Raw genomic sequence first — 14,042 nt, 5'->3', positions numbered from 1 at the left:
TGTCTGAGACTGATGCTGGTGGAGTTCTGAACTACAGGAGGGCTATAGCCAATTGAGTGTCCTCAGTAAGTCTCACACCAATACAGTGAGCCCTAGGGAGGATGAAGGAGGGAACCAGGCTAAGGAGGTGTGAACTAACCCAGGTCACCAAGTAGGTTAAAGCTATTGTGCCTGTCAGTCATGGGATTGGGCCTATGAATAGCTACTACATTTTCTAGGTTGGGTGTGCAAAATGGAGTGGCTTAGAGAGGGAGAGGGAAAAGAAAAGGAAGAGGAAGGGAGAGAAAAAGAGAGAGAGAGAGAGAGAGAGAGAGAGAGAGAGAGAGAGAGAGAGAGAGAGAGAGAGAGAGAGAGAGAGAGAATGAGAGAGAGAATGAGAATATATAATTGAGACATCAAGGACTTCTTTTGGAGGAGGTAGAATTTCAGTTGGACTTAAAAGATCATATCTAATACTTGAAAGACTGTCTTAGGTGGAAGTGATTAGACTTATTCTGTTTAGTTGCAGAGGGTGTAGGATCAGTAGCAGGAAGTTTAAAAAAACAAAGTTGGGCTTAATGTCAGGGAAAAATAAAACTAAACAAAACAAAGTAAAATTAAACAAAACCAAAAACCTCTTCATAATGATCAAAATTATCCAAAAGTAGAATTAGATGTCTTGGGGTTAGCACAGAGGTTCCCAAACTTATTTGGACTAATGCCCCCTTAAAAAAAAAGTTACTCAGTGCCCCTCTGGAAAACTACTTTCTTTAATCCTTTAATTTTTTTTTAAATTTACATCATTTCAAAAAATATAATTTTTTTAAAATGACACATCTTAAATATAATAATTTATTGTAAATTTGTGGGGTTTTTCCTGTGTTGAAATTTTGATGACACAATATTGTGTCATGTAACCATATAGAATCGTATTGTAAACAAGTCTTTATGTGCACATATTCCTGAGGATGCATGCTGGATTTCCTGACAATGCACAACATGCTTGCCACCAACACTTACTTCTTAAGACCTGTCAGTGGACTTGACCACTGATAGATTATAACTTGCATTTTGTGTGTTTATTTGGAAAATAATGTAATCGCTATGACTTTAACTCTGGAACACAACAGACAAAACACGTAAGAACGTTTTTTCAAAATTTTCTTCTCTTCTCTTCTCTTCTTTCTTTATGCTTCCATTGCCCCTTTATTTTTATTCAATGCCCCCTAATTGCACCTGAGGCTATACCACCCCCCTGGATCATTCTAGTCCCACCCCTGGGGGTGATGTCCCCCACATTGGGAACCTATGGCAGCAGGTTCTTCCTCACTGGAGGGAGTCTTTGAACAGAAGCCAATGACCAATTGTTGAGCACATCACGATAGGGAATCTTTTTGAAGATATACTTCCAAATACATGGCTACTGAGGTCCTGTTACTATCTGAGATGGGAAGATCTATCAGAAAGCTACTAAAATTATCCAGCTTGATGGTAATGGGTACCCATTTTAAAAGATAGGCCTGTGATTTCTGTGGTTTCTGAACTGAACTCTCAGATGAGGACATGCCCTCCATCTATGCAGGTCAACACCTTCTTTGCAATTTAGAGTGTTAGAGAGTTGAGTCTAGCACAGAGAAGTTGGTGACTTGCTCAAGAGTCACAGCCAATATGTGTTTGAGCTATGATTTGAGACTGGGTCTTTCTAGCCTCAAGATCTGCTTTCTACTATGCCACCCATACTTACAGTTAAATAGAGCAAATAGAATAGAAAATAAATGGTATAAATTCACAAAATGTAATACAACCATTTATATAAGTAGATGGTAAAGAATGACATAGGTAACGAATATAGAAATTCAAAGAGAACTACCAAGGTAGAATGGAAAGAATATTTGACTTGAAGTCAGGAGGTACCTGGGTTCAAATTCTAATTCAGATACTTAAGTGGTTCTGTGATCATGGTCACAGACAAACTTACTTTTATCAGATGTAAAATAGGGTCAATGATACCTGTACTGCACAACTAAGGTCCTATCGTGAGGAGAAATGAGATAATATACATAGAATAATTTGGGAATGTTTAGATATTGAAGGAAAAAGAGATCAGCTATTCCTTTTAAAAGAGGTGGAAGTCCCTTTGGGTGGAGGTCAGCTGGAAAGACTTCATGACAAAGGATGTACTTGAGGTGGTTCTTCAGTAGAAGCTTGTGTTGGATGGCTAAGCAGAGAAGAGCTGTACAGGATATTTATCTCAGGCCTCTTAATACATGCTAATTTGACAGTGAATGACTTTAGAGGCTATTAGAAGTATCAAGTTAGGGCAGTTTCATCTTCCCAAAACACGCCAATGGTTTCACACAAAGTTTCTGTGCCTGTCTGCCTCACCGTGCCACACATGTCTGAAGTGCCACACTTATTAAAAGCCCAGCCATGAGTAAGCCTCTCATTGTCCTGGTCCCATGGTCACACTCCCCTGAAGTCTCAAAGAAGCTCCGTGGTTAAATGAGAGTCCCAGCTGTTGTCTAATTTCATCTCTGGAAATAGCTCTGCCAGCTGCCTGTCTACCAGCTTGCCTGAGTGAGAGGCCCTCCCTGTCCAGAGCAGAGCTCTGCCCTCTGGAGAACAAGGACCTGGACTCTTCACCCTGAAGGCACAATTTGCTCCTCAACAACCCTGACATGTGGCCATTGATCAATTATTCTGCACTTGTAGTCTAAGAATAATGCTTCAAATTCCAGAACGTTTGAGGAGGAAGAGGCCTGGGAGGGGTTCTTACTCTGGGGTCTATGAACTTTTTCTTTTAACATTTTTGATAACTACTTCAATATAATTGATTTCCTTTGCAATACTCACATTTTATTTAATGCATTTAAAATCTTATTTTTAGTCACATACACATAAGCTTTTAAGAATTCCTCCTTTATAAAATCAGTTATTAAAACATAAAGCACAGAATGTTAGAGCTGAAAGAAACCTTTATTGCATAGAATGTTATAAAAACAAATAACAGAACACAAAAGTTGGAAGATAACTTACAATAGACAGAGTTTTGGAGCTAGAAGGTACTTCAGAAATCAGCTCATCTAAACATCTCCATTTTATTGAGAAAAAAACCAAGGCCTAGGGAAGGGAAATGACTTGCCCAAGGCTATGTGGTTTAGGTATCATCAGTTCCGGGACCAGAAGAGGCTAGGTAGGCTGAAGCTAAGTCATGCGCTTTTCCCACTAGCTCATGTTGCATCCCATCATGGGTATGTCATGGGAACAGAGGAAAGTGAGGTTTTTCTCTTACTGCAGGGTTAGATATGGGTAGATAGAGTGTTCTAGGTTCAGTATTATATAAGCAAAACCACAGAAGTAGGAAAGGGCAATACCTGTTTGAGGAGCGCCACTTTGTTGTGGTGGTGGTGGTTGTTCGGTTGTGTCTGACTCTTTGTGACCCCATGGGCCCTGGCTCACCAGGCCCTTTCATCCTTCACTTTGGAAGCCTCTGTTCCTTGTTTCCATGACACTATCTATCCATCTCATTGTTTGCCTTTTCTTTTTGCTTTTAGTCTTTCCCAACATCAGGGTCTTTTCCAGTGAGTCCCATCTTTTCCTTATGTAACCACAGTATTTAAGCTTCAGATTCAGTATTTGACCTTCCAGTGAATAGCCTGAATACATTTCTTGAAATATCGAATGATTTGATCTCCTTGCTGTCCAAGGGACTCTCAAAAGTCTTTTGTAGCACCACAATTTGAAAACGTTGATTCAGCAGCACTCAGCTTTCCTTATAGTCTAACTCTCACAGCCATACGCTGCTACTGAAAAAACCATAGCTTTGACTATACAGACCTTTGTTAGCAAAATGGTATCTCTCCTTTTTAATATGCTGTTCAGATTTGGCATAGCTTTCCTTCCAAGGAGCAAGCATCTTTTCATGGCTGCAGTTGCCATCTGCAGTGATCTTTGAGCCCAAGAATATAAAATCTGACACTGCTTACATCTATTCTCCCTCTATTTGCTGGGAAGTGATGGGACTGGTTGCCAACATCTTACATTTTTTGATGTTAAGTTTCAAGCCAGCTTTTATACTCTCCTCTTTCGCCCTCATCAAGAGGTTTCTTAATTCTTAGCTTTTTGCCATCAGAGTGGTATCATGTGGGTTGCATTAAAAGGTAGTGATTTTTCCACCACTACCATTCTCCAAGAAGAAGAACCATGATAAGCATTTGTTGACAATACTATAGAGAGAGTTCATGCTTGAGTCAGGAGTTGGATTAGATGACTCTTAAGGTCCTTTATCACTTTGATAATCAATGTTTCTATTTTACCTGGACAGACACTTTGGGAGATTGCACAGTATATCTTTACACCTGATATCCTTATTGTTCAAGGAAACATTCCTCATTATGATAATCTATTAAGTCTCTCCATCTCAAGTCTTTCCCCTCTCTACTCTTTCTTCTTGATAGCTGAAAAAATGAGATTTCTAAAACACAGGTCTGACCATGGCCTTCCCTCTGTTCAGTAAGTTCCTCTATTTCTTCTGAGTTCAAATACAAACTCCCTCTTTGCATTTTTGGAACTCTTTACTACCTGATTCTACCCTAACTTCCTAGGCTTATCATCTATTAAGACTTCATCACTGACTATAAGGTCTATCCAAACCAGCCTTTTTTTTTTTGATGACACTACAACTCTATGCTTTTTGTCTGATTGCCTCCTATGAATAGAATGTTCTCTTTTTTCCTCTCTGCCTCTTAGAAGCTCTGGGTTTCTTCAAAGTTTAGTTCAAGTACAATGTCCTACATGAGGCTTTTCTGTTTTCTGTAACATGCTATTGGAATGGGAAGTAGCCTCTGAGATCATCTTGTCCATCCTTCTTATTTTACAAATGAGAAATCTGGTCCCAATATATGGAAGTAACTTACCTTAGCCCCCTCCTCATCTAAGTCAATTAAAAATGTTACAACTGTTTAAATTCTCACATTCACTAAAAGTTTCATGCATCTTCCTCTGACTGTAAAATACTGTTATTCCCATTTTACAGAGAAGGAAACAGAGGATCAGAGAGTTGAAATTCTTTTCTTGGGATTGCTTATCTAAGCAGCATATCAAGGTCAGCACTTTCCTTAGGTCTTCTGTCTCCAAACTGAATGTACTTTCTACTCCCCAGAATGTTGACTTTCAAAGAGGGAAAATTATAGGTTGTAATCCTTGCTGGGAATTTTCATAGGAAGGCTTTCTAGATAGAGACAGAAGTCATTTTAGGAAAATGTAAGCCCCCAAAAGCCTCTAAATAATTGAAGCCCAAAATCACTTATAGAGCTCCAGTAGTGTAATCTAAAGTCATAGATCTCTTATTTACTAGAAAATGATTGCTTATAGGGAATTTCTATTGCTTCTGCTTAGAAAGCCATCCCTACGTCTGTTCCACAGGTCAGCCCTCTTGACACCTGATCCTGAGCTCATTCTTCTATACACTAAAATGAAGGCTTTGGACTTGAATTTCAGCATCTTCCATGTTTCAAAGAAACCTAGATTCTCAAAGTTACAAGGGTCGGAATCCCAGAATCTCAGGTAGCTGAGAGGGGATCTAGTCCAAAATGTACCAGACTAAAAATCTTTTCACAACATCCTTGACTAGAAGTCATCCAAGATCTAATTTAATACCTGGAGGGAAAGAGTTCTGGCCACCTCCTGCGGTAGCCCAAGTCACTTTTGGACAGCCCCAGTTATTAGGAATCTGCCTCTGTGCAACCCCATCCTCAGGAAGCCCCTCCCCAACATAGTTCCTTCTCTGGGGCCAAGAAGGACATATTTAATCTCCTTTTCCATGTGACAACCTCTCAGATACTTGATGATTAAAAGCAAGTCTTCAATAAATCTTCTCTCTTTCTTCCTTCAGGCAATGTATCCTCACTTCCTTCAACCTTATGCAGTGGTCCCTGGTAACTCGACCCTTTTAAGATATAGTCTCTAGTCCCCTCACCATCTTAATCATTCTCCCCTAGACAAAGGACATTTAATCAATGTCCTTCCTCAAATCTGGTATACATAAATAAAACCCAGTAAAATGGCTTGAGTTCACCGAGTCCAGCCACTTTCAGAATCAGGAATCCCCTATGCTGAATCTTAGATGTATGGTCATCCAGTATTTGTTTCCTGTCTTTAGGACAGGAGTTAGACTAGAAACTAGAATACCTGTCCAGAAACTAGAAATGCCACCTGTCAACGTAGTCCAATCCATGGTTAAACAAAACTAGTTGTCATTAAGACCTTCCTTCTATTGAAGTGAACTCTGCCTTCCTGACACTTTTCCCACTTGTCCCAGTTCTGACCTTAGGAGACAAACAAACCATGTCATACCTATGGTTTTCAATCAGGGGTGAGCTGACAAATATTTAACAGTCAACTCTCCAGGGGGAAAATAGATGACACATAGTTTGCATAATTAGCATCTCCATCATTTTCTTATGTGTAGAAAGTCAACAAGATAATAAATCAAGCCCCGATTTGTAGCTTTTGCCAATTTCTGACATGGAAATGCTCATGCTGAAAATTTAACAATCTGCTCTTCTCAGTCAGTACAAGCCAATTCTCACAGAACACTTGCATCAAACAATCTCCCTCCAGGAAGCCTGGTAATATCTCTAAAAGTTGGGCCAGGGGCTATATTCCAGGAGTTATTTGTCTGTGCTTATCTAAGTAAACTCTAAATTATACCTGCTGCCACTCAGTGCTGTAAGATCCAGGAATGACTACAGAAAGTAGTTTGCAAGTTAATTCAAAAAGTGGTGCTGGTGGTGAGGAACCCAAAAGATTTCCTTAGCTCAAATTCCAGCTTGAGCTAGAGTTCTATTCTTGACTGTCTCTTCTCTTCCATTCTGTTAGACGGACTCCGCAGTCACATTCTTGCCCCATCCTCACCCTCAGAAACTCTATCCTCCTTAGGGTTTAGGTATAGCTGTGACTCAGTGACACCATCAGCCTCAGAGGCATTTGGTTGGGTGCCACTTTGGATCTGCTAATGATAAAGGATCGTACTTTCTGAGTAAACTACTTTGGACTGAAACAAGATCCTAAGCCATGATCTGTGGCTGACTTCCCAAGCTAGAGGAATTGACGGGCCCACTGAACAGCCAGAATGTCAGCTGCAGGAGCCCTAGATGGAGCCACTTAAATAGCTCAGGCAGCTTGGATTTCCCCCATATATTTAGCCATGATCATTCATAGGTTGAGAAAATAATAGAACTGTTCTCTTTTCCTTACATGCACTCCCCTTCCCATCCACACCTGTTAAAATCATTCTTTTGAAGACTTAGTCAGGGACCCACCTCTTTTGTGAAGTCTTCCTAATCCCCCCTACTTGAATGTATTTTTTCCCTCCTCAAACTATCTTAAACAATTAGTCTGGACCTCTTCTCTACTCTCTAGCCCCATCACACTCTTCCTTGAATTTTATTGTCTAGATACATACCATATCCCTCTTAATAGAATGTAAACCCCTTGAAGGCAGGAACTGTTTTGTTTTTCACCCTTTTATTTCCAAGGTCCAACAGTGCATTATACATAATAGGCATCTAATAAATATTTCTTTAATTAAATACTCAAATATAGACTGTTAGAGTCAAAATAGAGTTTAGACATCATCTGGCCCAACAAATTTTGTGGATTTCATTTTACAAATGAGAAAACTGAGTCCCAAAGAGAGTAATTTATTTACCCAAGATCTCACAGTGTCAAAGTCATGTTTTCTGACTCAAAATCCAGTACTTTTTTCACTGTTTCTACTTTGGGAAGACTATCCAGGTCAGGGTAATGTTTGAATAAATGTGGAAAGGGATTAGTCAATCTATCTTGGATGACCTAGAAGTAATTACAGTAATTGTGCCTTCCAACTCATAAGGTTGTTTCAAGGAAAACACTTTGGAAATTTTAAGTACTCTGTAAATGTAAAATGTTAATGATGATGATGAGTGATGCTGCTGCCTTGAAGCGGATGAATGAATGAGATGGTCCTTCAAAGATAATTTCCATACCACCTACTATGACTAATTCTCCTCCTCTTCCTCATCATCACAGCTATATGAACAATTTGTGCTTTATAAAGTGCTTTCCTCATAATACCACTATGAGATAAGTTGTTATAAAACATGGTTTTCATTTTACAATTGAGAAAACTGAGGTTAAGAGGGTTAAATGACTTCCTGATTGTCATGCAGGCAATAGTAGAGTCCAAAATATTTTGAAACCAGATATTTTGACTCCAAATGGGTGCCTTTTCTAGTATATTTTTAGGGGTGATAGAATAGAGGTTGCCAAATCTTTTATGATTCAAGATTATAAAATTTCAAGAGACCTTTGAGATTATCTAGCCTAACCTTCTACAAACGTAGTGCCAAGCACCTGGTAGACACTTAATAACTGCTTGTTGACTGACTTATTGACTGTTGACTGATGAAGGGTTATTCTCTATAGTACCTTGTTCTACCTGCTTAGAGTGGGGGTGCCCCCATAGAAGGAGTGTTGAACTTGGAATCAGAAGAACAACATTCAGACCCTAGGTTTACTGCTTACTACTGCCCATGTGAAATTGGACAGGTCACCCAACCTTCTTGGGCCTCACTTTTCTTATATGTAAAATGGAGCAAATGGAACTGTGTTACCTCTGAAGTCCTTTTTAGCTTTATATGTCACCTTGTAAAATTCACCCCCCCTGTAATTTCTATCTCATTCTGGGCCCAACAGAATGAGTCAGTTCTTTCTTATGTATAACAGCCTTTCAGAAACATCAAGACTTTTCAGTGTCAAAATATCCTTTGCACCCCTTCTTTCATATAAGATTCAGGTTTTGTATTTGGAACACAGAGCCTTTTAAGGGCAAAATAAACCCTCCTGTGCTATAGTCCTTGGGAAGAACTATCACGGGTAAAATATTAGGCTAGAAGGATCACAGAACTTGGGCTTTAGACTTGGAAGGGAGCTTAGGTGTTGTGTAGTCTTGACCTAAGCTCCAGAAGGAATAAAGTGCCTGTTCTTTTCTTAGCTCAGCATCGATGCCCGAGCATGGTCTGCAATAATGTAACTGGGCAGGTACTGGGGAATGATCACTGCTTTTGCCCATGTTACACTCAACTCAAGCTGGCATCTTTGGGAAGTGAATCATTTCCTTAAGTCTTGTGATTTCCTCCAGACACTTAATGTGCTCAAAACTCATTATCTTTCCCCATAAATGCTCCTCCCCTCCTACTTTTCCTATTACTGTCAAAGTCAACACCATCTTCCCAGTCCCTCAGGTTTGCAACCTAGGGGTCATTCTGGATTCCTCACCAACTCTCACCACCCCAAATCCAAGCTGTGGCCAAGCCTGCTGATTTCACCTTTGCAGCATTTCTTGTATACACTCCTTACTCCTCTCCTCTGACACTGCCACCACTCTAGTGCAAACCCTCATTACTTCACACCTGGTCTATTGCAATAGCCTGCTGGTGGGTCTGCCTGTTTCAACTCTCTTCCCACTCTAATCCATCTTCTACTCAGCCACTAAAATGATTTCCCTAAAATGTTGGTCTGATCATGCCCCATCCCCCCAGTCAATAAACTCCAGGAGCTCCCTATCACCCTTAGGACTGAATACAAAATGTTTGTTTAGCATGCAAAGTCCTTCATGACCTGGTCTGTCCCATCTTCTTACACTTTACTTTCTGACGTGTACTCTTGGATTCAGTGACAATGACTACATGGCTGTTCCACAAATAAGATACTCCATCTCTTAGCTATTCCCCATGCCTGGAATGCTCTCTGCTCTGACTACTGATGTCCCTAGCTGAAATCACAACTGTGGTACTCAAAATGACATGTTAAGCAATGATAACTGGTATGTCAATATGCTTGATTTTATTTAACCCTTATGATAGCACAATGAGATAGGTGCTATAATTACCCCACTTTTCAGATGAGAAAATTGAGGCTGAAAAAGGATAAGTGACCTATTTAAGATCACACAACTGGTCATGCCTTGGGTAGGATACAAACCTGTCTCTTTCTTTTTCCAAACTCAGTGCTTCCTCCACTGCATCACAAGAGATGCAACCAAAGCATTTTGTGGACAGACAGTGCCATGGATTTAGAAGAATTCATATGCCCAGCCCGGTTGACTGTGTGCCCTTTGGGTTGGTAATTCTGTCTTTTCCTTCTGTCCTTCTGCAGATGTGCTGTGCCCCAGTGTACGTGTGGAAGGAGATCGTTTTAAGCACACCAATGGAGGAACCAATGAAATCACAGGTATGAGAGAAATTGTATGGTGACTTAAATCTGATCTTAGAAATGGTAACTTATTCTCCTCTATGCTGCTCTGGGGAGGGCTTCCATTTTGCAGTGTACCTCTCCCAAAGCCAGCAACGAGTTTATTTCCCTTTTCTTGGAATTCTCCCTAAGTCATTCTTTTCTCTTCACACACCCCAAACATTCACCTTTCAAAGGACTCTCCAACTATGAGGGTCAGAATTTTGCATGATATGATGTCGTATGCAGATAAAAGGTATCTCTGGGATTCCCACAAGGTGAGTCTCCTTTTACTGAACAGATATGCACTTTGGAAAGATGTCTGAAAATAGATACTTTTTTCCTTTTTAACAGAAATCCTTTTTTTCCCCAGTAACTTATATCTTAATTTAAAGGTGCTGATTCATCATTTCTAATTGATCTTCAAAGAGCAGAAATTCCTAATACTTTAGTTTTTAGTGTCTCTAGCTTCCTAGTTTGGCAGATAATTGCTTGTAAAGAAACATTTGCTTGTACCAAAGAGCTGTTATTTATAGGAAATGGTGAATATTTTTGTAAATTAATGTAAGGGTACAATTACTCATTTCAGTACCTCATGCATATTTTATAGTTACTTCTAAGTGATGCAAGGTATCATTACTTCAAGACTTTAAGAATTCATAGTTTCATTCACTCTCAGTCATCACAGATCCTAACACTCCCATCCCTCACCCCCACCCACCTGAGAAGATAGACTGCATAAATTGCTATGCATGCAAAATTCATCTCCTGATGGCCAAACATCTGAGGATAACCTTGTCTCCAGTTAACTAGGTTATTCCTTAGATAAAACACATCAAGTAAATCAATAGGACTGGGTCACCTCTCCCTGGAAACTAGTCAGGAGATTTTGCTAGGAACAAAAGTATAGAGGAGAAAGAGAAGGGGAGAGTCTAGAAATTTGCTTTCCTCTGTTATTCCACAGAATATGAGAGCAGGTGGAGGAGAGGGAAGGGGGGCCTCAGAGGTCATCTCAAGCAACTCCTTGACCATTAAGAAGCCCTTCCCTGCATCAACCTAAATCTATATCTCTATAAGAGCCTCTGTGGAGGATTAAAGGGATGATAGGAACTAGGAAAGAGTTGGGGAAGAGAGTTACACAAAATTAGAAGGGCGTCAATGTACTGCAGAATATACTATTGGAGGGAGTGCTCCACAGGGAGGAGATCATAGCTATAGTGATGTAATGAAATTATTAGACTCTATAAAGGAAGAAAGGTAATATGCATAGTGATAAAGAGCCAGACTCAATTCCAGGAAGAGTTGGGTTTATCTCCTACTTCTGACACATACTGGCTATATTACCCTGAGAAATTCATGTAACCTCTCAGTGCTCTTGGTAACCCTAGTTTAAGACAATACATTATGGAGAAGGTGCTTGCCTGCACTGGTAGAGAGAATTTCCTCATTGGTAGATCTCTGTATCAATGAATTCACAGGTCTAGACCTTTATGCCTTCTTTCTGTTTAAGATGCCCAGTGCCTTTTTCAAGGTCTTCTACCATACTGCCATCCTCTAGATAAGCTCCCACTTGTCAATGTCCCTCCAAAAGTATGCTGCTTAAAGCTAAACACAAATACAAATAGACATCAAACAACTCATGACATAAATAGGACCTGCCATTTAATGAGGCTAGATGTGAGTGGCACTAATGCATCCCTCATTCTAGACATTCAGCCCTTCTCAAAGCAACCTAATTTATCCAAGCATTTAAACCATCATTACAATTTTGAAACCCTATCTATCATTTCTGAGAACCTGCTGTCTATTCATGCCTCCTCCTTGTGAAATTGATTTTTTGAACCCAAATATAAGGCTTTATATTTAATCCCCATCAAATTTCATCTTCTTGACTTGGGCCTACTGTTTTTGCTTGTTGAGATCCTTTTAGATCTAGAGTCTATTATCCAAAATATTAGCTATCCTTCCCTGGTTTTGTGTCATCTGTAAACTGTTTAAGTCTGACATATATGGCTTTATCTAAGCTACTGATAAAAACAAAAGTTTTAAATAGCATAGGGTCAAGTGTGTATCTTTGTTACCTTTGACTAGCAGGATCTTTCCAGTTTCACACAATACCATTAATAGCTTACTCATTGGTTCTGGTCATTCAAATAGTTCAAAATATACTTAATTATACTAGCACTTAGGCCCCATCTTTTTTCAGAGGAATACCATGATAGGTCTTGTTAAATACATTTCTAAAATCTAAAATTTTACCTATAGCATTTCCTTAATTTTTTTTATCTAGTAACCCTGTCAAAAAAAAAAAAAGAAATGAGAAAAGAAGAAAAGAAATGAGTCTGGTATTGTTTCATGACCTGTTACTGAGGAAACTTTGCTGCCTTTATGTGATGACAACTTCTAGTTCCTGGTCTCCCATTTCCAATCTCACCTCTCTCTGCCACCCAACTTCTTACCCCATACATAACTTATAGTATCACTTTAGGAAACATAATGTCTTTATGAGTCATTGGTGGGATGAACTTCCCTGATGCAGATTACAGCTCCTCCAAAAGCATCCTCCCCTAGAATCTTGTTATGACATAGAAACGATGTAGAATTTACCCTCTGGGAATAGAAAGGAGCTACTTGAAGTAGGCCATGAAAAATAGGTAGAATTTCAGTAGGGGCAGAGTCAGGGGTATGCTGTTAAATATTTAACAACCAGCTCTCCAAAAATAAATATGGAAGGCACACTTTTAAGTTTAATCTATGTATTAACATATTCTACATCGTTTTCTTGTCTAGATAATCAACAACAACAACAAAAATAATTCAGGCTCTGATTTGTAGTTTGCTGATTTCCAAGGTGTAGATACTCACCCTGAGAACATAATAATTGGTTCTTCTGAGCTAGTGTGAGAAGGCAGGTTCCTGTACACCTTTGTTGCAGAGGTAGGACTTTCCAGGTGAAGGGAGAAGACTGGCTTGAATAAATGAGGCATGGGGGAGTGAGGGGAGTGTTTTGCCAAGGATTAGCCTTGCTTGGAGGGAGAAAAGGAAAAGGCACTGGACTAGAATTTAGGAGGACTCAGTTCCCATCTTTACTCTACCACTGTGTGTCATCTCTGTGTCCTCAAGCAAATTGCTTCATATTTTCAGTCTCAGTCTATAAAATGGAAAGTTTGGAACATCACATAATCATTGCCTAGATGATATGTGTTCTAAGCTCCCTTCCAACTCTAATATTCAGTCTCCTAACAATTTTCAGACATTTCTCCCAGGTCTCTTGTGCTCTGAGCTTCCTTCTAGCTTTAATAATTATATATTCTAATGCTTTATATCCTAAGTTGAAAGAGTCTACTTTCTAACATCTTATGTTGTAAGGACTCTGCTAGCTCTAATATCCTATGTGCTAACACTTTATGTCCTGAGCTTAAATATTCTATGTTATAATGTTTCATGAACTAAGGTTTCTTCCAGTTAGCTATGAGCTAAAGATTCTGTGCCAGGAATGGCTTAGTTTGGACTCCGGCCCTGAGCCCAGCATCTCTAACTCCAAGGAGAGTATGGCAGTGTGGCCCAGGCAGTTACTGTACAGGTTGTTGTCTCCCCAGAGTACCCATCAAGCAGCAGTTTGATAGAAGAGCACAGATACACCAAAATAACAAAACAACAAGGGACTTGGAGATGGTAATCCTTCACTATTTATAGCCTGGGAAAGGATATGTGTGCCTTGAAGCTCAGATATTCTGCCTTCCCAGAAAACCCAGAGACTTATAATTACAGGCCCCAGGCTCTCTGATTAG

General features: G+C 39.6%; 1 protein-coding gene across 1 annotated transcript in view; it reads left to right on the top strand.

Moving 5' to 3' along the window:
• COL22A1 (collagen type XXII alpha 1 chain) overlaps window positions 1-14,042 on the top strand; it is a 589,887-nt gene that overhangs the window by 107,394 nt on the left and 468,451 nt on the right. Inside the window, 1 exon segment of the mRNA XM_078153760.1 lies at window positions 10,177-10,251. Coding sequence (XP_078009886.1) covers window positions 10,177-10,251 — 75 coding nt within the window.

This window comes from Phascolarctos cinereus, unplaced genomic scaffold (genome assembly GCF_003287225.1).
Source record: "Phascolarctos cinereus isolate Bilbo 61053 unplaced genomic scaffold, phaCin_HiC Scaffold_4;HRSCAF=312, whole genome shotgun sequence".
Taxonomy (NCBI): Eukaryota; Metazoa; Chordata; class Mammalia; order Diprotodontia; family Phascolarctidae; genus Phascolarctos; species Phascolarctos cinereus.
Note: the sequence above shows the minus strand (reverse complement) of the source record. Positions and strands in the feature narration are given on the sequence as shown.